The sequence below is a fragment of the Chlorocebus sabaeus genome, chromosome 10, assembly GCF_047675955.1.
Source record: "Chlorocebus sabaeus isolate Y175 chromosome 10, mChlSab1.0.hap1, whole genome shotgun sequence".
Taxonomy (NCBI): Eukaryota; Metazoa; Chordata; class Mammalia; order Primates; family Cercopithecidae; genus Chlorocebus; species Chlorocebus sabaeus.
Genome location: NC_132913.1, coordinates 93,943,807 through 93,967,873, shown reverse-complemented (window position 1 = coordinate 93,967,873; position 24,067 = coordinate 93,943,807). Strand labels below are relative to the sequence as shown.

Sequence of the window (24,067 nt, the reverse complement as noted above, 5' to 3'; positions counted from 1 at the left end):
CTAGTATCAATCATACCTCAATAAAGTGGATAGTAAAAATCAAAATTAAAAATACCTAAAATGCTTGTTTGACATAAAAAAAAAGGAAAGACAAGAACATTACCCTAGTGATCTTTTCAAAACCTTCTGTAACTTGGAATAACAGCTGTTTTAGAGGAAACACTAAACAAAAATTTTAAAGAGGAGCACTCTGAGAGGAGTGTAATTAAAGGACCTCTAAGGCCGTAACTAGGACCTCTGGGGCTAAATAAAATAGAAATCTGACCATGTCTCTTCCACGCTTACTGCCATCCAATGGCTTCTCACCCACACTCCTCACCATGGACCACAGTCCTTCATCGCTTGGCTGCAGAGCTGCTTCCTCTCTGATCTCGTCTCCTCGTTATCCCAGTATCCCCTGCCCTGCACTGCACTCTGGTCATAATGTCCTCTGCCCTTCTTGAACATCACACATCTTCCTCAGCTCTGGCTGTCTTGCTGTCCCAGCTGTGCAGAACCCTCAGCCTTCCAGCAACGTGTGGTGGCTCCTCTTTGACAACCAGGGCTCAGCTCAGGTTCCCTCCTCAGACAGGCCTTCTTGCTTCTTCTGACCATCTAAATCATGCTGGACACCACACCTTCAGTCCCTCTCCATCCCATATGTCTTTATGTGGTGGTCCACTGTCTGCCTCCTCCTCTGGAATGAAGTTCTAAAAGGGAAGGCACAAGTCTTGTCTATCTTATTCTCAGCAATATCAGCACCTACAATAGCCAGAGGCACATAGCAGATGCTCACTCAACATTTGCTGAACAAATGAATAAAACACACAGCACTGGGGCCAGGTGCGGTGGCTCACACCTGCTATCCCAGCACTCTGGGAGGCCAAGGCAGGTGGATCATGAGGTCAGGAGATCGAGACCATCCTGGCTAACACGGTAAAACCCTGTCTCTACTAAAAATACAAAAAACTAGCCAGGCGTGGTGGCAGGCGCCTGTAGACCCAGCTGCTCAGGAGGCTGAGGCAGGAGAATGGCATGAACCCAGGAGGCGGAGCTTGCAGTGAGCCGAGATCGCACCACTGCACTCCAGCCTGGGCGACAGAGCCAGACTCTGTCTCAAAAAAAACAAAAACAAAAACAAAAATAAAACACAGCACTGCCATGAGATGCCTCTGCAAGCCAGATGCAAACCAGGCTCTCCTGTCAGGAACTCCTGTCAGGTTAGTCCTCACAAGCTGAGCTTCTGGGCCTCGTGAGGTCACTAACCCTGCAGATTCTATGGTCACCACCTGGATTAACTTATGGTAACACCTTTATGTGCTCACACCTCCACACCCTGAGCCCACATACTTACCAGACACCTTTCCCTCCTCTGATAACTTAACACCTTTGCCTGTAATATAGCAATGATCATCCTATAGTGAAAATGAGGTCCCTCTTTCCTCAGAAGCGCTTTTGGGTCCTCTATTACAGACTTAAACATTCTCTTGACTCTCTGCCTTTATTCTAATACATATCAGACTTTTTGGTTAATCCTAGACAGAAGTCATCTAAACTAGAGCCCACCCACAGCAATGCATCTCATGTGCTAATACAGTTCCCTCATCTCCAGTTCATCATGTCAGCCTTGCACACTCAGGTTGCACTCAGAAAGCTCAGGACAGCATGAGGGATGTATTACATTAGTCCATTCTCATGCCTTTCATAAAGACATACCTGAGACTAGGTAATTTATAAAGAAAAAAAGCTTTAATGGATTCATAGTTCCACATGGATGGGGATGCCTAACAATTATGGTGGAAGGTGAAGGAGGAGCAAAGTCATGTCTTACATGGCGGCAGGCAAGAGAGCATGTGCAGGGTAACTGCCCTTTATAAAACCATCAGATCTTGTGAGACTTTATTCACTATCACAAGAACAGCAGGGGAAAAACCTGCCCCCATGATTCAGTTACCTCCCACCGGGACCCTCCCATGACACATGGGGATCATGAAAGTTACAGTTTAAAATAAGATTTGGGTAGGGACACAGCCAAACCATACAGCACACAAGTGCAGCTCTCACGGTCTCTCTCTCACTGCAGCTAGTTTTCCCTTCAGAGACCTCCATCTGTCCCCAGTTCATAGCCTCCTCTTGACCTCATCTCCCTTCTAACCTAGACTGGATCCTGATACTTAACTACCCAAGTTATTCATGAGTATTCAAAGAGCTTTGCCTCCCCTGTTGTTCTTCTCTGCTACCACAGAGACTGAGCCCTGGGTCCACACTACAGTCTGCCTCCTTCATTCACACTCCACAGTGAAAAACCACTCCGATTTTTAAAAATAATAAAAATAAAATGTAAAAAACACCACTAGAAAGAAATACACAAAGACTAACACACAGCACATGATTTCTAATGAAGGTTGCTCAAACATTCTTGAATTTGACCTTGATGGGCTTCATCGCTCATTCGTCCCAACAATTTCATCATTTTCCTCAAGGCCCAACCCAACCTCCCTCTCCATCCCAATCCCTACAGTAAATAACTTCAGAAATGTGTTTCTTCAACTCCATCCCTTCACCTGCAAGTCAGTCTCCACCTGCACACACCCTACAGCTTCACACCAGTGCAGGACAACCTGTCTTTCCTGGTTCAAAACTAAGTTCTGCCCTTGTGCTTTGATCTAATTCCCTTCAGTCTCTAACCAGCTGTTGCCCTATAGATTATCTCCTCTCTCCTTTCTGCATCTTCAACCTCCCACTCTTATCAGTTCCATCTCTCAGTCTACCAACTTGCTCTGTTAACTTGCTCTGTCATCACTAAAAAGCCCTGCTTTGACCCCAGTGTCTTCTGCTCTCTTTTCTTCTCATCCAAACCTCCTCAATGGATATTTGCTGCCTCCACATCGTCTCCTCTCATTAACTCCCAGCCTACTGTAACCTGGTTTCTGTCCCCTCTCATTCCCCCTACCTCAGAGCTTCACTGAAACTGCTGCTTTTTGACCACCGGTGACTGCTCAAATGGCAAATCCAAAGAGCAAATTTTGCCTCTTACCTCATTAGATTATTCTACAGCATGTGCCAGTAGATCACTCTACTGCAGATGACACTGTAAATCATACCTTCCCATTTTGAAACTCTGTTTAATCATTCTCCTGATTGTCCTATTTCTCCAATCACTCCTTCTCAATCTCCTTCATGGGTTCTTCATCTTCTCCCCTCCTCTTATCTGTCTTCTCAGCTTTCTCCCCTCCTCTTACCTGTCTTCTCAGCTTCTCTCTCCTGCTCTACCCACCCTCCCTGGGTAACCTCATTCACAGCCATGTTGGTCATTAACATTTATATAAAAACACCTCCCAAGTCTACAATCTCTAGCTCTCATCTCTCCCCTGAGGTTATATCCAGCTACCTCCTAGACATGGCCTCATGTATGTCCCAAAGCCCCTCAAATCAATCATGTCTCTTCTGATGCCACATTCTCTTCCCTTCACCATTCAACCTGTTTGTTCCCTGGTACTGCCCATTTTAGCTAGACATCACCCTCCACCCAACCAACCAATCGAGGTACCTCTGTTAGCTTTAACTATCCTCTTGTTATCCATATGGAGCAATCCTAATAATTTTTATCAACTGCAGATTTATTGAAAGTATTCCCTCTCCATGCCTCTTAGCACTTCCTGGGAACAGGACCTCTGTTTATTCCCCTGACTTGATTTTTCAGTCTAGGGGATAATGGCCCAGCACTTACATGTGAAATACCACAACTTCCATGAGCTGAGCTGTCCCTAGGCTTACCTCTCCCAACTCATCTCCCTCGTCTCAACCTTGTCATTTATGAGGAAGCTCAACAAAAGGCTCATGCTCCCCTAACATGCCATAGTGCAACGTGGCCTTGCCTCTTCGGACATACTATCTCACATGCCTGCCTAGAACACATTTCAAGATTTAGCTCAAGCATCACCTTTCCCAAGACGCCTTTTCACACTCCTCCAGCCTGAGAGCTGCCTCTCCTTGGTGCTACCATAACATTCCATTTTAACCTCCAGCATATTTCATACTCTTCTAAAATTACGTATTTGTCTATCAACCTTTAGAGTCAACCCAAGTAGACTCTAAATTCCTCAAGTCAGAGACAATTCATAATAGGTGCTCAACTTGATTCCTTTGCATCCTAAGTGTTACTGATAACTTCTGGCACATTTCCAGACCTCTAAGTACCCTGGCCATCCCATATGACCCTTTCTCTGCCATGTGCTAATTGACTAGGAGGCTCTGCTATGGCTGAGATATTTTATTGCTCAAAACACACAACAGTGTTGGTTGTGATCCTCTTGCTACAGTTTGAAATGATGGTCTCCACCGCAGTAAGAGTTAAAGGAATTGAGGACTTACACTAAAATTAGCTCTATCTTGCCACTCAACATAGTGTAAGATTTGGCAAGACAAGTCTCTTAGGCAGGCAAACCGCTGACACAGCATGGTAAAACGGAACTCAACCAAAGAGGAAAACCTGCAATACCTTTTCACAGGCAATTCTGAGTTATGCTGATTCATTCTGACTTAAAGCTGCAATAACACTTGAGTAAGTAACACCCAAGCTGACTTTGCATTTTTTTCTGCAGAGCTCACAGAATTTGGCATACGAGAAATTTAATAGTTGTTCTTTTTGATCCTTTGCAATTTCTTAAATATTAGTTGTGGTCACTTACATTATAGTGTTTGATAGCATTAACAGGTATTTTTCTTGCAAAGATGCAGTCCTGATCAAAATACTGACAAAAGCTTAAAATACTGACTATAATTTCTGTAACTCAAGAAAACCATATAGAAAATCTCTTTCACCAAAGAAAGGCTCAGTGCTAGATCTATTTGAGGCTGAAGAGCCTTAGTTAAGTCAACAGCTCTTGTTCACACTTTGTACAAAGACATCTGTACAACTGATTCCAACTTAGGAAACAGCATTTAAATATCAACAAACACATGCTCAGAGACAATCGGGTAAATTTTCATCAGGACCAAAATTTCTAAGAAACCATATTAGAGCAAATTCTAAAGCAAAGAATCTTCTCAAAATAGGTATTTGCAAGTCATCACTTACTCTGTTCTTCCCACAGAAGTCATGTGAATTGTATTATAAAGAGTAAATGGAAGAAATTTCTAGACTGTAGTCAAATTATACTTGAATCATACATTTATTATTGCTTCTTATATATAGTGATGATTATAGTTAACATTTAATTAACTGGTATTACTTCAAATATTTATTCCATTTACAATTGTAATATGTAAGTGCTGTTTGAGATGCTTAACATGTTAAATGTCTTTTATTTCAGGAAAAAAACCATAATTCACCGTTCAGAATTTTATACTTTACATGTCTAAAATACATAATCTGCTAGAAAATAGTTGTTAAACAACAGACATTATTTTGACTAAACCAATATTATAAAAACAAAGCTTTATTGCACCTGCTACTTAAGAGGATTATGTCTAAATACTCACTTGTTCAGTATGAGGTCAAGAATGAATTTGGAGCCGAAGGCTTCAATCTGGAAGCTTGCCTGGGCCAGATGGACAGCCTATGGATTCAAAAAGACAGAAGAATCTTAACTTACTTTCCTGTCTTTAAGACAGATTATTATCAAGAATGATATTTAAGAGGAATAACTTTTATGTATCAGTTCATTTCCTTATGTATCTTTATACAGCAATTCATTTCTTTAGGAGACTAGGTACAATATCATGGTTTTGCTAGGAAAATCTAAATATTTGTGTAGCAAAGAGCTAATAAGACAACCCATCCTTGAAAATGAAACCACTAAGATAAAAACCAACAGCATATTCTGCTGGACTTCCAAAGTGACCGTGATGAATTTTGCAAAAGTCTGACTAATTAAAGCTTGATTTCAGCCTGTTTTGTGCATAAAGCTAACCAATTCTTTCTGCACACCTAAGTGAAAAATCATGTCAGTGCTCTGCTCTTCAGCAGGAATTAGAACTTTCTCTGGAACTTTCTCTAAACAATGCATCAGCAGAATATGACAGTAAAATAGGAGAGTACAACCTTCTAACTTCAGAAAGCACTTAGAACCTGGCCTTTTGTGAATACTGAGAGCTTATGTCTCCCTTTAAGAGTCAAATGTTTACAAATATTGTCATTATTTTGTCTTAATTCAAAATACAAAGATAATTCCATCTAAACATGAATCCTATTTACTAGGTGTTAAAGATTATTACAGCTCACAGAAGCATCTTGAATATTGCAAATTAACAAATCAATGAAGTTTTGTCAAAGTATTAGCTAACATAAACCTCTCCTTTATCACACTATCAGAACAAGGCTAAATGAAACACCTATACCATACTTCCTTTAACTCACAAACGTCCTTCCTCCCGAATTGCATTCCTAAGGCACAGTGGGTGCTACAAATCATCTGTGAAATGCTCCATGCATGGACATACCAAGCATCCCCCTCCCAGTACTTTCTATTCCCACCTTTCCCCCAGTGCTACCCCATGCTCCTCTTTGCCTTCCCCTGTATTTTTGATGACTGAAACTCTCCCAATCCTTCAAAGGCGTCCCACCTGCAGTGCTTTCCAGGAAGTCTTCCTTCACACAGTCTTCACGCTCAGGGCTTTGGAAGCACTTTATTTGTTCCTCCCTGTCTCTCCCTTTCCCATCCTTCCCCTAGGTGGTGAGCCCCACAACACATATCACAAGGGTCTTGCAAACAGGTCTAGGTTAATGACTCTTCCCTAGCATATCTGACCTTCCAAGTAATTCACCAAATATTCATTGTCAAGACCTTTTTGTCATACCAAACCCATAAAACACTATAAATAAACCATGACTTATACTTTCAGTCAAGCACATTGCCAAATCAGATAGTCACTCAATAATAATCCATACAATGCAAAAAGGAAACTAATAAATATTAAATTTTAACAAAACAATGAGAAAGAAGGCTCCTAAATCCTTAATGCCATAGAACGCCAAGTCGAATTCCAAACAACCTTCTAGAACAGGGTCACCATACTTGTGGGCTTCCTGTATCCATACAACTATGAGAGAGAGAGAGAGAAAGAAAGAAACTTCTGTCAAGTGTGGTCTCTGTTATCCACAACAGAACCTCTATTCAATACAAATATCCACTGTCTTTAAATTCATTCTGTACCTTGAAGCATTAATTTTTGCATAAAGATATTTATATTGATGAATAATTTGTACAAGGAGAGATTTTTCAGCTCTGGATCCAAAAAGCTTTAAGTATGTAAAATTTAATTCCTAAGAATAAGATAAATCCTTAGTATAGTTTCTCTTAAGAATATTATATAGTAGAGATGAGTTCATTAAATATACCTCCTTGAACATCTTTATAAATACTAAGAAGAACTTGACAGTGACCCAGTAAAAAGCTTCTTTCATAGCAAACAGGTGATACGACAAGTACAAACACTGACAACACTCTGTTGCAAAATAAGGTAATCTGGTGGTAAATGTAGTACCTTCATTTTATAGAACTGTAGGAGTTATACAATTTGACAAATGCTAAAATAGGTTTATACCAAGTCAATGTGACTAGCTTCAGTTTAATAGAATTTAATCAAAGAGCTAGTCAATCATACTGGGTTTTCCTTTGCTTTTGCATTCAATCATTCCACACAAACATATTAAGTCCTGCTTTGCATATAAAGATAGCTGGGACACAGCTTCTGCCCTCAAAGAAGTGATGGTCTCCAGAGGGGCAGGTAGAACTGTCAGCCTCAGCTTGCCTAATGGGCCACAGGACAGGCACCACAGCTGAACCCCACGCAGGCACAGAGGGGTACAGAAAGGATCCACTGACAAGGTGCTATTTGAACAAAAACTCAAAAGATGAATAAGAATCCATGTGTCAGGGAAAGCAAAGACACTCAGGGCAGGGAGGAAAACATTTACAAAAATCGAGTCAAAATGAATGTGAGAAAAATAGGCTTTTTAAATTTTTTTTAAATGAATATGGCCTGTAGGAAAATGGTTTTCAGATGAAATGTCAAACAATGAATCTGAAAAGGTGGGATGGAGACTGGCAAGCTTCACGTGACATGATCAGTGACATTTATGATCACAAACAAGAACATGTGGCCAAGACAATGAGCCTTCCCCTAAATGACCATTCCCTCAAGCTCACTCAGCACCATTTCTGGCACATGCCATCATCATTATCATTATCATCATCATCATCATGATTTAAACATCTTAACAGATTACTCTCCAGAACTGAAGCAATTTATTATGCCAGCAACAAAATATCTGTTTATCCACTGGAAAAAAAAAGAATTTGATTTTATTACCTTTATCTGTAAGAATGTTTTAATATTTTAATTCTAAGAGGAAGCACATTTTCTATAAAATGATTTAAGATTTCCTCACCATATTCATCTTCTTTGTGAATGTATCAAATGGAATTAGTTTCATCTAATATATTTATATCCATTTTAAGTTATTTAGATATACTGATGTATGTTAGTTTTCTTACATTCTGTTTCTCTTTCCATTGCTATACATTCTACAAGTGTCTATACAGTACAGATTCTTCTCTATACCAAAATAAATACCTGACAAGTGCTACTTTTCCCTATCATTTTATTTAATTGTCTTAGGCACAATTAAAATAGTGTTTAACTTCTGGATGCTATGTATTCCATTTCCATTTGTCACTTTTTCTTTAACAAAATATTATACAGTTTTTATATATGCCCATTTAAAATATGTTTTCAAACCATGTAAAGTGAGTTCTCATCATTATTTTATAAACCACATTGTTGTTTTATATATATATATTTATTTATTTATTTATTTATTTTTACAGAATATTGGCTTGCTTCTTCCAAATGGTAGAAAAGTTAGAAGAATGGCTGGGATGAGTACAAAGTCTTATAATACACAGTCATATCATTTTTGGTTGATTTAACAGATTTTAGAGTTAATTAACTGACCAGCTTCACTGAAATCTACTAAAAATACAAATACTACCTACAGTATTGTTCTTCTTTTACAAAGGAACTATGCAGTGAGGTTTAGAAATGTGTTCAGTAATACAAAATCAGATCCTAGGAATGCTTCAGAGAAGAATTCATGAACCACATATTAGGTCAAAATCAGTTATTTTCTCTTTCAGGATATCTGTTAAACAGCCTTGCTTTTATAAGGACATTCACTATAATAGCACTGTGGAAGAATGCAGGGTTTTATAGACAAAGAACATCATTTCACAACAAGAATGAGCACGTCCCTGGGCTCAGAATTACCACCCTGAAGGACTGAGAACAGCTGTTGCCTAACCACTTTAGTATTTTTCTTTTAACTCAGAATCTGGCACAGGGAAATTACAGGAGCTCTAAAAACAAAAACAATTAAACTCAATTACATACACAAACCTCCTTCACTGGAGAACAATTTACACGTCTTTGCAATGTGCTTTTGTTTGTATTTTTTCTTTCTAGTAGATGGCATCTAATGGTATAATACTAAATGACTTCAAGAAGGCTCTTGGGTTCTTCAGCTAAGACTTGTTTTGCGCCTTATCATCAAGCGATGTTATGACATTAAGCAATCATCCATGCCCAGCTCTGTGTAGGGTGCATTAAATAGGCTATGTTTTCTTGGGACTTATATTCTAGAGTAGCTAATATAGACATAAAAACAAGAAGAAAAATAACTCTATATCTAATCATAAAAATAAAAAGCAGCCATGTGCAGGATATACATGTTTTCATGCAACTATGTTTCACACATAATAGGTGTTCAAACAGTGTTCTTCACTATTTGGCAAGAATTTGTGAGTTCTGTAGAGCATACCCATAACTGGAACTGAAAATGGGAAATAACACTTTCCCAGAACTCAAAAAATATTATAAGGCTGAATTTCTACTAAACTATAAAATTTAGTAGAAAATGAGCAGCTTGGGTAACTGGGTGTCTATGCTATGGATGATCACATCTTCTGAGACATATATTTTACCTTAGTATGCTCTAAACCAGTGGTCCCCAACCTTTTTGACACCAGGGTCCAGTTTCATGGAAGATAATTTTTCCATGGATGGGGTGGAGTGGGGGATGGTTTCAGGATGAAACGGTTCCACCTTAGATCATCAGGCATTAGATTCTCATAAGGAGTATGCAACCTAGATCCATCGCACACGCAGTTCACAATAGGGATTGTGCTCCTATGAGAATCTAATGCCACTGCTGATCTGACAGGAGGTAGAGCTCAGGCAGTAATGCTCACTCACCCACCACTCACCTCCTGCTGTGTGGCCCGGTTCCAAACTAGCCACAGACTGATATCACTCTGTGACCTGGAAGGTGGGGACCCCTGCTCTAAACTATAGGTGGTGTGGAAAACATAACAGCATTTCGAAGTGGTTTCCTGATCTTAAGATATACTAAGTTTATTTAGGGAGATATTCATTTAAGTAATGAAGGAAACATGGCCAAAAGAGGAATATCAATAGACAAGAAAATGTTTTACAAACAGAGGTAAGAAGCCCTTTAGGGTATCAAGCAGGCCTGAGCAAACACCAATGGAATGACTGACACTCGAGTTCGTAAAGAAGAGGGCTACAGGTCTGGGCTTCAGGAAACAGGGCATTAGAGAGAGCAAAAGGCAGTAAGCAGATGCCTGTCTTCTGTTTATTCTAACATAGAAAAAACGACGTTTATTCTATGTCTGTTAAAACACTGAATATAGCTTCTACATTGTATATGTGTGGCAGGTGTGTGTGTGTGTGTGTAATCACAACCTTTTCAGGAAGTGTTTTATTTTCTTTATCTTGTTGCATATGGTTCTTTCCCTTACCTTTACAGTTTTTCAATAGACCCTTCAAGAGTTTCTACTCCATTATCTAGAAATATGGTGGAGAAAGGTCAGAGAATATAAAAATCACCTTTTTTTGAAATTCAGGACATTTTATAATGTTTCGGAGAAGGCAGATTTGAAAATTCACCAACTAACAAGATGGGAGGAGGAAAACCCACTAATCTGATGCTAGAGGGACCCCGCCTTTGTCATCATGGGTTGAGCTGCTGAGGACAAGAGTCCACTTCACCAGGAAGACTTTCATCAGCATGGCTGTTTGGTATGTTTTCTTTTTATATGAAAACAGTAGGCACAGAATCCAGCACCCCAGATAATTAAATATCAATGAGAAGAAAATGTCAACTTTAAATTGAAATAAGTTTGAGGAAAAGAAGTCACTTTTTTTTAATCACAGAGGTTCTTCTAAAGAGGACTAGTTTGGACCTATACTGTAGCTGGAGAAACATAAAAGTCCAGCTAGTGGATCTTTTTTTCTGTATAATGCAAAAATCCAAATATCTAAATATATCTTAAAAGTTTTGAAGTCCAAAAGAAAATATCAACAGACCATGTTTAATTATAATTTGGTTCTAATCCCTCATTCTAAATTGATACATTGATGATTGCACAGGTTTGTGTTATGATAAAAATAATAATGCCTCATATTTCTTACATTTTAATCATCTCAAAGTACTGTCATGTCTATCTAGAACACAGCACCCCATGCAGTTGGTAGAGCAGACATTTGTATTACCCTTTTATAGAAGAGAAGCATTTTTAAAGGGCACAGATAGATTAAGTAATGTTATTGTCCAAAGTCACACATCAAAGGAAGAAATATGAGGTGTCAGTTTTAGATAAATGACAAAAAAGTGCCATATTTATGCCAGAAGTCCTTACATCTGCAAGCCTCAATGTTTTCTGGTCATTAAAATACAAATAATAGCAGCTTAACGACATGATATTTACGAGGATTAAATAATACAATAATGCAACTGACGGCTGGGCTCAGTGGCTCACACCATAATCTCAACACTTTGGGAGGCCAAGGCAGGAGGATCGCTTGAAACCAGGAGTTTGAGACCAGGTTAGGCAACATGGTGAAACCCTGTCTCTACAAAAAAATACAAAAATTAGCCAGGCATGGTGGTTCATGCCTCTAGTCCCAGCTACTCAGGAGGCTGGGGCAGGAGAATCACCTGAGCCCAGGTGTTTGAGGCTGCAGTGAGCCAAGATCATGCCACTGCACTTCAGTCTGGGTGACAGAACGAGACTCAGTCTCAAAGAAAACAGCAGTAATAATAATGTGGCCAATGTAGCTCAGCCACATTGAAAGAGCTCAATCATTTAGGAAGGAGACAGTAAAGTAGGAAAAAGAGAAAAAAGAATATAGTAACATTTTGGAAGAGTATCAATCAACTCCACCCTAAAGTTCCCTCCCAGGATAGTTAGCCACCATCTAGCAAATTCCAATGTGCATTTATACTCAGCAAAATTTGCAAACTTTATACTTTTATGCTAATTATCATTATGTATTATGCTTTGACCTTGTTCAAGTTGTCATGTCTTCAAAATAATATGAATCATTTTCCTGAGAAGTGAAACAGCTGCAAATGTTACATGAAGACAGTACTGCAAATTAGGGTAATTTGCTGAACATTCTTGCCACGATACATTTAAATAGGTACTTCGAAGGAAAAAAATATTATCATGTTTTCTTCTACCATGTTCCAATTGATAGTATTATGGGCTTACCATCAACAATCTGTATTAAATACCGAACTTATGTAAGATACTAGAGCAGATGTATAGGAGAGTTAGTTTTGTTTTTGTTTGTTTTTTTGTTTGTTTTTGTTTTTTTTTTGAGACAGGGTCTCGCTCTGTTGCCCAAGCTGGCGTGCAGTGGTGCAATCGCAACTCACTGCAGCCTTGACCTCCTAGCTGAAGCAATCCTCCCACCTCAGCCTCCCAAATAGATGGGACCACAGGCATGTGCCACTATTCCCAGCTAATATTTTTATTTATTTTTTATAGAGATGGGGTCTCACCATGTTGTCCAGGCTGTCACAAATTCGTAGGCTCAATAATTCACCCCCCTTGATCTCCCAAAAAGTGCTGGGATTCCAGGTGTGAGCTACCGTGCCTGGCCGAGAATTAACACTTAAATCGAAAAGATTATAATATGGTTAAGGAAATAAAATGAGTAACTGCAAAGAGTGAAAAATATGTCAATTAAATAATAAGAATCGTTATTGTTATTATTATTTTAGAGATGGGTCTCACTGTGTTGCCCCAGCTGGTCTTGAACTCCTGGCCTCAAGCAATCCTCCCATCTTAGTCTCCCAAAATGCTGGGATTACAGGTGTGAGCCACCACACCTGGCATAAATATTATTTGTAAAGATACCACATACAATATAAGCATGATTAATTACTAAATTTGGAGTAAGGGTAACAAGTGTATTTGAATTTGTGGAGTGAGTCTGCTGAGGGCTGGGGAGAGCTGAGAATGGCTTATGAGGAAGACTTTCTCCTCATTTAAATATAGAATTCAGACAGCTCTTCCAGGATTTATTTAATAGAACGAAATTATAAAGTGTTAATAAGTATTTGGTAACAAATAAATGCTTAAGAAACATGCTTTTAAAGTAAAACACAGGATGCCTTCCATTCTGGGCTGTTATACTGCAATGTGGATTGTGGTGTGAGTTAAACATGACAGTTTATCATAAAATAAAGAATTTCACAAGAATGACAAGTAGGGGGAGGACATACATGCCCAAAAATGCTAATGTATTTTGTTAATCAATCTATCTTTTGGTCCTAAATTAGGAAGCTTAAGTCATACCCTTTGAAGGCTATTACAGAAACAAGACCAAAGCATCAACAAAATACACTCTTCTCACAACCCACGGTGAACATCTCCCACTAACGGAAGCAGATCACTGTTTATCTTTGTTCTCTGTGCCAACCTAGCCGAAAAAGATGGAACGTCTACCGTAAAAGAAACCTAGCCAATATTCGATTATGCAATCTGATGAGACAGAAAAAAGGAAAGCTTGGATTTATGGATTTGTGAATTTTAACTTCTGACCAAATCTTATACAAGAGCTCTTTTCTAAATAAATCAGTCTTAAAGAGATTCCAAATTCATCTTCCTCTCTTTTCTTATGTACCTCAGTTTGAGGTACTCCTTTTTTTTTTTTTTTTTTTTCCTGAGATGGAGTCTCTCTTTGTCATCCAGGCTGGAGTGCAGTGACATGATCTCAGCACTGCAACCTCCACCTCCCGGGTTCAAGCGATTCTCATGCCTCAGCCTCCCAAGTAGCTGGGACTACAGGTGTGTGCCAATACACCCAGCTAATTTTTGTTATTTTTTTTTTTCTAGTAAAGACAGGGTTTCCCCATATTGGCCAGGCTAGTCTTGAACTCCTGACCTCAAGTGATCCACCTGCCTCGGCCTCCCAAAGTACTGGGATTACAGGTGTGAGCCACTGCGCCCGGCCAAGGTACTCTTAAATATACAAAAGATGGATGCTGAAGAGAAAGAGGAAGTAGGCACTGGTAATCTAAATACGTATTCCAGTGAATCACATTAGCCACACTAAATATTTCTTTTTAAAATCTTCATGGCCAGCCAAAGAAGAGAAGGTACATTTAATCTTATGGTGGGTGTGGGGAAGGTCAAACTAAGATTTTCCCTAGTGATTATTTAGCAATCCTGGAGGACTTTGTAACAACACACTTTCACTGACAAAGCATCCTTGGACAGGTATATGAAATGTCTTCTATACATTTACCGTTAGTGATTAATGTTTGCTGGATATTAACTGGCAATGCCAACTAAGGAGAAAGACTGAATTACAAGCCTTTGGAGCACTTGCTATTTAAAATGGGTAAAGCAGCACAAGTATCACTACAGCAGTATTATTTCGCTTTCATATATTTTTTGAGAGATGAGTAAAAATACAACTATGACAACAGTTACCATGGAAGCGGTTTCTTTCGGCTGCCTTCCTGAATAGTAACATTTAATGTGGTGCATTAATCTAGTAGCTGAGGTGTGATTCACCTTTGTTCTTTTTCCTCGTCAATTCCTACATCACCAAACTGCAGAACTCCAAGGAACACTTCTCTCTCTGCTAATGCTTGTGTCATAAAGCAAGAACATACTTTGTCTTTCTAGCCAGAATTATTGAACACCCACTAAATAATTTAAATAAAAGAATGGAAATAAAATATAGATTCTGGAAAGCAAGATACCAAGCACCATGCTTAGTGTCTGTGACTCATTACATGGCAGTTTTTTTTTTTTTAATTTGCTTACATAATGTGAATACTATTCTAAAAGAAAAAAAAAAGCCTCATGTGAGGCAACCCTCCTAAAGAGTCCTACTTCCCTGGACTGCCTACTCTGGTCCTTGAAATTTTGACTGGAACAGCCCAGTGGACTCATGTCAATGCAAATATCAATCTAAGGCAACAGAAGATTCTTTAACTTGGGTCTTTATGATGACTACATAAGGATTAGTTAAGAATGAGTAATTCTGAAATACAAAATGAAAATTATGGTATAGTAATTATACAGTTCATTTGAGCATTGTTGTATCTAGCAAACCATAAACGATATAGAGTAGATTCAAATATTAACCTCCAATTCTCCCTCATCAATAAATTACTGAAAACGTGTAATCAAAGAAGGCTGAGCAGATCTGTCCAGGCCAGAGCTCTCTTCTCTTGACGTACCTCGATTCTCTGATCCTTGCTGGTAGGTTTCATACTGTTTCTACCCAGTGATTTGTGTTGGGATCTCTATACCAGAGATGATATTTCCATCTGTAGAATTTTTCAGGCTCTGCTTCTGAGATTGCTCAAAGTTCATGTTAAATATACAGCTGTTTGACAATGATATTCCTAAGTGGTCTTTGCTTTCCTTGACAACCCTCGGCAAGTTGCATATTACTGGGGCAGAGATCTCTTTTATCTACAGAGAACTACATCTACAGATTAGGAAAAGTTCAGTGTTCTCCAGTCCTCAGCCATGTCTGGCTCTGTCCTTTGCACTGAATTCTGACCTTATCTATGACTATGGATGGGCTGCATTCTACCCCTTTGGATGAAAAGAGTAACTTTCAAATTGGGAGTCATGCCAAAAATGGATTTCTCCATTTTACAAAAATGCAGGCGCCAGTAGACTTCCTAAGTAACATGATTAAGGCCTGTTCCTTGACATAGAGGCCCACAATTGTCCTGTTTCACAATTTTACTCAAAACAAGTATTTGTAGTACACATACTTTACCCAAAGCTAGATGTAGAAAAGCTAATATTCATAGGCGACCCATGTTCTCTAATATTGAACTTCCACAGAGCTCTGGAAAATATCAACCACTCAACCTGTATTTGCACAATTCTTAAAACTAACATTTAGAATACTGACCACTATGCAGAATCTCCTATTTTCGTACACAAATGATAGGTCTCACCATGTCCATGTAATGTTTTAGGCCTATTAAAACTCCATTTTTGTTTCTAAATGTGAACCTAGAAATTGCATGGAGCCTTGAAGACATACAAAATAAAAATAGAATATATCTATTATGTATCTGAGGAATATGTCTATTTCCTCAGATTATATATTCCCTTGTTGGCTTCTACATCATACATGAAATCATTTACTCATTAAGCAAATAATCATGTGTGTCTACCACATTTCAAGCAGAAGCCCTGGCCTTTCAGGGTTTACATTTTAGGGTATGTGTTTTGCAGGGGATGGCTAATACGACCAACAACTAAATATAAAGTAAGTTAGATAATGATGAGTGATATAGGTAAAAAGATTAAAGTAGATAAGAGTCAAAATAAGTTAGGGAGTTTGCAGAACAAAGAGGTGACAGTTTTAAATAGGATGGTCAAAGAAGGAGTCTTTGAAGAGGTGATATCTGAGCAAAGACTAGGTGAAGGTACAAGTCACGGAAATACCTAAGGAAAGAGAATCCCAGGCAGAGGGAACAGCTAGTTGTAAAAGCCCTGAGGCAGAGACACACTTGGTCTATTCAAAGAATAACAATAAAAAGGCCAGTGTGGGTTAAGTGGAGGGAGACTAGAGGAGTTGTGTAGGTAAGAGTCACAGAACCAGTGAGGGGTCAGTTGTGTAGCACCTTGTGGGCCACTGTAAGAACTTCGCCTTTTATTCTGAATGAAATAGTAATGTGCTGAGAATTCTGAGTGAGGAATTATATGATCAGGTTTCCATTTTTTAAAGTTCACCAGAAGCTACTGTGTGGACAATGCACTAAAGTGGTCAGGGGGCAAGGGAGAAGCAGAGTGGCTTAAGAGGCTGTTGCAATAATAATCCAGGTAGGAGGTGATAGGGGTTTGACTTGGGGAATAACAGTGGAGTTGATGAGACTTGGTCAGATTCTGGGAAGATAGTGAAGGCAAAGTCAGTAGGACTCACTTACAGATTAGACGTGGATTATAAATGAAATAGAGGTGACAAGAAAACTCTAAAATGTCTGGCCTGAGTAACCAGAAGGAGCAAGCAATTTATTAAGATGGGGAAGATTGCAGGGGAAGAAGGTGGTGGTAGGAATTCAGGACTCTGAATCTAAGCTTGATATGCACATTACACGCCCAAGTGGAGTTGTGGAATAGGCAGTTAAATATAAAGAATAAATCCTTTAAGCTAATTGATATGGTTTGGACCTGTGTCCCCACCCAAATCTCATGTTCAATTGTAATCCCCAATGTTGGAGGTGGGGTCTAGTAGGAGGTGATCATGAGGATTTTGATCAGGAGGATGGTTTCTCATGGTTTAACACCATCCCTCTTGGAGCTGTCATCATGGTAGTGAGCTGTCATGAGATTTGGTTGTTTAAAAGTATGTGGCACCCCCTCCCCTCTCTCTTCCTCCTGTTCTGGCCATGTGAATGCCTGCTCCCACATTGCCTTCCACCATGGGTAAAAGCTCCCTGAGGCCTCTCCAGAAGCAGATGCTGTCATGGTTCCTGTACAGCCTACAGAACCATGAGGCAACCAGTCTCAGGTATTTTTTTATTGCAATGTGAGAATGGACTAATACAGAAAATTGGTACCAAGAGTGAAGTATTGCTATAAAGATATTTGAAAATGTGGAAGCAGCCATGGAACTGGGTAACAGGCAGAGGCTGGAAAAGTTTGGAGGGCTCAGAAGAAGACAGGAAGATGGAGGAACATTTGGAACTTCCTAGAGACTAGTTGAACGATTATGACCAAAGCGCTCATAGTGACATGAACAAAGATGGCCAGGCTGATGAGGACTCAGATGGAGAAGAGGAACTTATTGGGAACTAGAGAAAAGGTCACTTTTGTTACACCTTGGCAAAGAGCTTGGCTGGACTATGCCCCTGCCCCAGGGATAAATGGAAGTTTGAAATGAGAGAGATGATTTAGGATATCTAGTAGAAGAAATTTTTAAGCAGCGGTGTTCAAGATGTGGCTGCTTCAAACAATCTATGCTCATACGCATAAGTCAAGAAATGAACTGAAACTAGAACTTAGGTTTAAAAGGGAGGCAGAACATAAAGGTTTGGAAAATTTGCAGCCTGCCCATGTGGTGAAAAAAGAAAAGCCCATTTTCAGGAGAAGAATTCAAGCAGACTGCATAAATTTGCATAAGTAAAAAGGAGTCAAGGGCTGATAGCCAAGACAATGGGGAAAAAAAGCCTTCAAGGCATTTTAGAGACTCTCACAGCAGCCCATCACAGGCCCAGAGGCCTAGGAGGGAAGAATTGTTTCACTGGCCAAGCCCAGTGCCCTGCTGTCTGCCTCAGGACACTGCTCCCTGCTTCCCAGGCACTCTAGCTCTGGCCAGTCATGGTTAAAAGAGGCCCAGGTACAGGTCAGGCCACTGCTTCAGAGGGTGCAAGCCATGAACCTTGGCAGTTTCCATGTGGCATTAAGCCTGCAGGTGCACAGAGTACAAGAGTTGAGGCTTGGGAACCTCTGCCTAGATTTCAAGGGGATATACAGAAAAGCGTGGATGTGCAGGCAGAAGCCTGCTTCAGGGGCGGAGCCCTCATGGAGAACCTCTAATAGGGCAGCACAGAGGGGAAATGTGGGGTGGAGTCCCCACTGGGGTACTGCCTAGTTGAGCTGTGAGCAGGACACCTTCACCATCCTGAAGACGTCAAAATCGTACATCCACCAGCAGCTCACACCCTGTGCCTGCAAAGCCACAGGCACTCAGTGCCAGCCCTTAAGAGCAGCCTTGGGGGCTGAACCCTGCAAAGCCACAGAGGCAGGGCTGCCAAGGCCTTGGTAGCCACACCTCACAACAGTGTGCCCTGCATGTGAGACATGGAGTCAAAAAAGATTATTTTAGAACTTTAAGGTTTAATGACTGCTTAGGTGGGTTTCAGACTTGCATGGGGCCTATAAGCCCTTTTCTTTGGGTTGATTTCTCCCTTTTGGAATGGGAGTATTTACCAAATGCCTGTACCTCTATTGTAATTTGGGAGTAACTAACTTGATTTTGACTTTATAGGTGCATAGGCAGAAGGGACTAGCCTTATCTCAGAAAAGACTTTGGACTTTGGACTTTTGAGTTAATGCTGGAATGAGTTAAGACTCTGGGGGACTGTTGAGAAGGCACGATTGGATTTTGCAATGTGAAAAGGACACGAGATTTGGGAGGAGCCAGGGTGGAATTTTATGATTTGGATCTGTGTCCCCACCCAAATGTCATGTTTATTTATAATCCCCAGGGTCGGAGGTGGGGACTGGTGGGAGGTGATTTGATCATGCAAGTTGTTTCCCATGGTTTAACACTCGAATCCCTTGGAGTTGTTGTTACAATAGCGAGTTCTCATGACAGCTGGCTGTTTAAGAGTGTGTCGCATTTCCCCCCTCTCTTGGTCCTACTCCTGCCATGTAAGACACCTGCTTCCGCTTTGCCTTCTGCCATGAGTAAATGTTTCCTGAGGCCTCCCCAGAAGCAGATGCTGCCATGCCTTCTGTACAGCCTGCACAGCCATCCGCCTTGAAGCTGTCATTGCGGTAGTGAGTTGTCATGAGACTTAGTTGTTGAAAAGTGTGGAGAGCCATGAGCCAATTAAACCTGTTTTCCTTACACATTACCCAGTGTCAGGTATTTCTTTATAGAAATTTGAGAACAGACTAATACATTAATTAAAGATATATCCTTTAATGTTTACTGAGTGATTAAATTTCGAAGTAATGGACAAGTAAGTAAATGAGTAGGCATATGAATGAGTCAATAAATGAGGTCATATTGGGGACAAAAAAATTCTAGTAAATGAACAAAGGAGGGTATATAATTCCATGGATAACTTACTATCTGATAGAGCTAGAGTTTAAATATGAAACCTAAGATAACAGAGAAAAAAATTACAGAAGTCAATTGTAAAGCAACATACTCATTGGGTTTTAAAATCAACATTTTCAATTAGAACAGTGTCACTTTGAAAACCAAGAGATACTATGCACTATAGGCTTCCCAAAAAGAATTCAAGTTCAAGAGCGTCACTTTCATGTCTTATACATACATGTTAAAGTTTCAAAAGAATGATCAGCAAATGAAGACGCAGCTCCCTAACAAACCACATGGATCACATGCATGAATGTATATATATTAAACATTCCTAAGAAACAACATAATGTTTATCTTTGATTTTCTAAAAGTCCATTTCCATATTCTGGAAGTCATAATATCTCTACTGCTTCTAATATTTCAAACATGTCACTACTTTCAGGCATACATCATCATATACATTGTCATATACAGTATCTCATTTTAGGAATTTTTAGAGGCATAAACTTAATTATTTTTATTTACTAGCTATATTTCCCATCTTAGAGGCCTCATTTTAAGTCACAGAAATAAAAGTATATCCCACATCCTACTAAATAATGTAGGGTTTCTCAAAATCTCTTACCAATTTCATGAAGTTTATATTGTGAAATTCAGGAACAAAAAGATTCTGAAGCATTGTATAAATCACTTCATTCCTACATCTGTTCTCTGGGCTGCTACTTAAGTCATCAAATGACAGCAAGGAGACTTTTCTTGAATTTTTAAAAAATTCACAATGCTTCAAAATACTGTAATAGTGCCAAAGAATAAAAAACAAACAGCAATTTTTACAATTTTATATTCTTTCAATTACAGTTATTTCAGATGATGTTTTTAATTACCTGAAATAAGCAAATAACTATATCTTGGCAATATTCAGTTAGTCATAATTAGAGAAAAAATAATGTTATTAATACTTGATTAAGAGCTCAAAATAAAAGCTACTTATAGTACATTAATTTTTTCCAAAAGTAGACGACTATAATACATTTAACACTTTTATCTTGGCAAAAAGAAAAATTTTAAATCCATTTAAATGAAGACTTCAAGCAAACTCTTTTCTTTCTGCTTCCTATTCCAGTGAATACTAAATTAGCCAATTTCCCACAAAATAAAAAGTATAGAATCTGCAAGAATGTAGGCCAGAAGTGGCTCACACCTGTAATCTCAATACTTTGGGAGGTTGAGGCCAGAGGATGAATTAAGGCAAGGAGTTTGAGGCCAGCCTGGGCAACACCGTAAGACTGTGTCTCTACAAAAAGTAGAAAAAATAGCCAGGCATGGTGCTGCGAGCCTATAGTACTAGCTACACAGGAGGCCGAGGTGTGAGGATTGCTTAAGCCCACAAGTTCAAGGCTACAGCGAGCAATGATCACACCACTGCACTCCAGCCTGGGTAAAAGAGCAAAAACCCATCTCAAAGAAAAACAAAGAAAGAAAATGTTGTAGTACTTAGGGCAGAAAAAAGCTAACCTCGTTGGCTCACCAAGCAACTAGATGCAATGTAGGAAACCATGCTGAGTGACAGAAAGAGAACAGAAAGAAACAAAACTTATCAGTTTATAAGTTCTATTGCAGGGTTTCTCTACCTTAGCACTACTGACATGTTAGGCTAAATACTTCTTTGATTTTAGGGGACTGCCCTGTGCCCTGTGGTACATTTGGCAGCATTACTAGCCTCTACCCACTAGATTCCAGTAGCCTCCCCCACTCAGTTCTGACAACCAAAAATATTTCCAGACACTGCCAAATGTCCTATGGGGAAGCGTTGGCAGCAGGGAGCAAAATGGTTGAGAACCGCTGCTCTCTATGTACAGAAGATGTATGTATAGCTTCCTCTAGATGTGTTGCCTCAACACAAAATTCAACTTTCTTTTCTTATTTATTTATTTACTTGAGACAGTCTCGCTCTGTCACTCAGGCTGGAGTGCAGTTGTGCGATCTTGGCTCACTGCAATGTCTGCCTCCTGGGTTCAAGCGATTATCCCGTCTCAGCCTCCGAGTAGCTGGGACTATAGGCATGCCCAGCTAACTTTTGTATTTTTAGTAGAGATGGGGTTTTGCCATGTTGGCCAGGCTGGTCTCAAACTCCTGACCTCAGGTGATCCACCCGCGTTGCCCTCCCGAAGTGCTGGGATTACAGGCGTGAGCTAACGTGCCCGGTCAAAATTCAACTTTATTTTCAAAGCTTATTTTCAGCTGTCACCAAGGCCCTTGAAACAAAACAGCAAGAAGTAACTGATGCAAACAAAAATGGGAAGTTTCGTTCTTTCAACAGTTAAATATACTCCAACTGAAAAGAACTAGATTTTTAAAAACATATAGCCATAGAAGCCTTCCCTCCAAATTAAACTACAGGTTTAAATCTGTCAAATGAGCTCATATGTATCCTTCAAAAAATAATAACGGAAGAAATACTGCAACTATCTACAGAGTCCAAAAATTTGATCTTTGAAAAAGCTGCTTAATATTGCTTTCTTTCTCCCAAAGTGGCAGCTTCATATTATCTTTTGAAATGTCATTTGATGACTCAAAAGAAAACAACTATAATTTAGACAGCAAGTAAGGAGAGGGAATAGGTCTCTATGTGGCCTCTGACGGAAATTACTAAGCTGTTTTTCCACAATTCACGTAATACAGTCTCTCCACGGGTGAAACCCCCAGGTCTCTACATACCATTTGCCTGGTGAAGGCTCCCACATTTCCATCTCATCCTGACTTATCCCTGAGCCCAGGGACAACGAGGTTATTAACACATGCACAGAGATGACCAACAGTCCTCCTGAGCTGAACAGGCTCAGTTTCCTGTCAGCCTCCTAAATCTTCCTTTTCGGCCCCACATTGGGACACAGTAGCACTATTCCCCAGGATAAAGCATAGTAGTCATTTTTGACTTCTGCATTATTTCCTGCTGCTATCCTAACAAATTTCCCTGGATGTCAGGGCTTACAACAACACAAATTATTATCTTACACTTCTGGAGGACAAAAGTCCAAAATCAAAGTCTAGAGTTTAAAGTTAAGGTGTTGGCAGGGCTGGCTCCATCTGGAGGTTCTAGGGAAGAGCCTGTTTCCTAATCTTTTCCACCTTCTAAAGGCTGTCTGTATCCCTTGGCTCGTGGGCCCCTCCTCACATCACTCAAACCTCTGTTTCCAACATTATATCTCCTTCTCTCTGAGTGTATCAGGGCCCTTGTGATTACACTGGGCCCACACAAATAATCCAGGATATGCTCCCATCTCAACAGCCTCAATTTAGTCATATCTACAAAGCGTCTTCTGCCATGTAAGAGAACATATTCATAGGTGTTGGAGATTAGGATGTGGACATCTTTAGGGGAATCTACTATAATTCCTCTCCTTTTCTAGCCTACAATAATCCAAAATATATCCCAAATCTACTTGCATCCCTGCAATTCCTCTGCTTATCACCCAGTGCAGTCCACACCATCACTGCCTGGACAAATGCAAGCCCCTCCCAACTGGTCTCCCTGAGCCACTCTTGCCCAGTTCTGTTCATCTTCCAGAGAGCTGCCATAATGATCTTAGTAAAATATAAATCAGGTAATGTTATTTCCTTGTTTAAAACCCATCAGTGGCTTCCTGATCAAACCACAACAAAATCTGTATAGACTCTTCACCCTCTGGCCCCTTCTTAACTTTAAAAAAAAAATAACAGAGCAGGAAATACGCAATTTTTCCTCCACAAAATGTCTCTTCATCCCTCACCATCAACTTTCTGAGGCTTTGTATGCCAAGCAGGAGCTCCCGGCAAATCCTCAAATGGGGGTACTTGGGTTCCAACTGTTCTTGCTGAGTCTCCAAGTTTACTTTTCTCCCCAGAGGCCGAAGACAACTGAACACAGAATTCTAACCCTAAGTCCCGCTGTTCCAAGTCCTTTTCAAATGTAAAA

At 39.7% G+C, this 24,067-nt stretch overlaps 1 protein-coding gene across 3 annotated transcripts in view; it reads right to left on the bottom strand.

The window, feature by feature from the left end:
- The window catches only part of ADAM23 (ADAM metallopeptidase domain 23), a 172,430-nt gene that overhangs the window by 129,610 nt on the left and 18,753 nt on the right, over positions 1 to 24,067 (bottom strand). For all 3 annotated transcript variants that reach the window (XM_007965997.3, XM_007965996.3, XM_007965995.3), the window contains exon 3: positions 5,464 to 5,540. In XM_007965997.3, the coding sequence (XP_007964188.1) occupies positions 5,464 to 5,540 (77 nt within the window). The remainder of the gene's footprint in view (positions 1 to 5,463; positions 5,541 to 24,067) is intronic.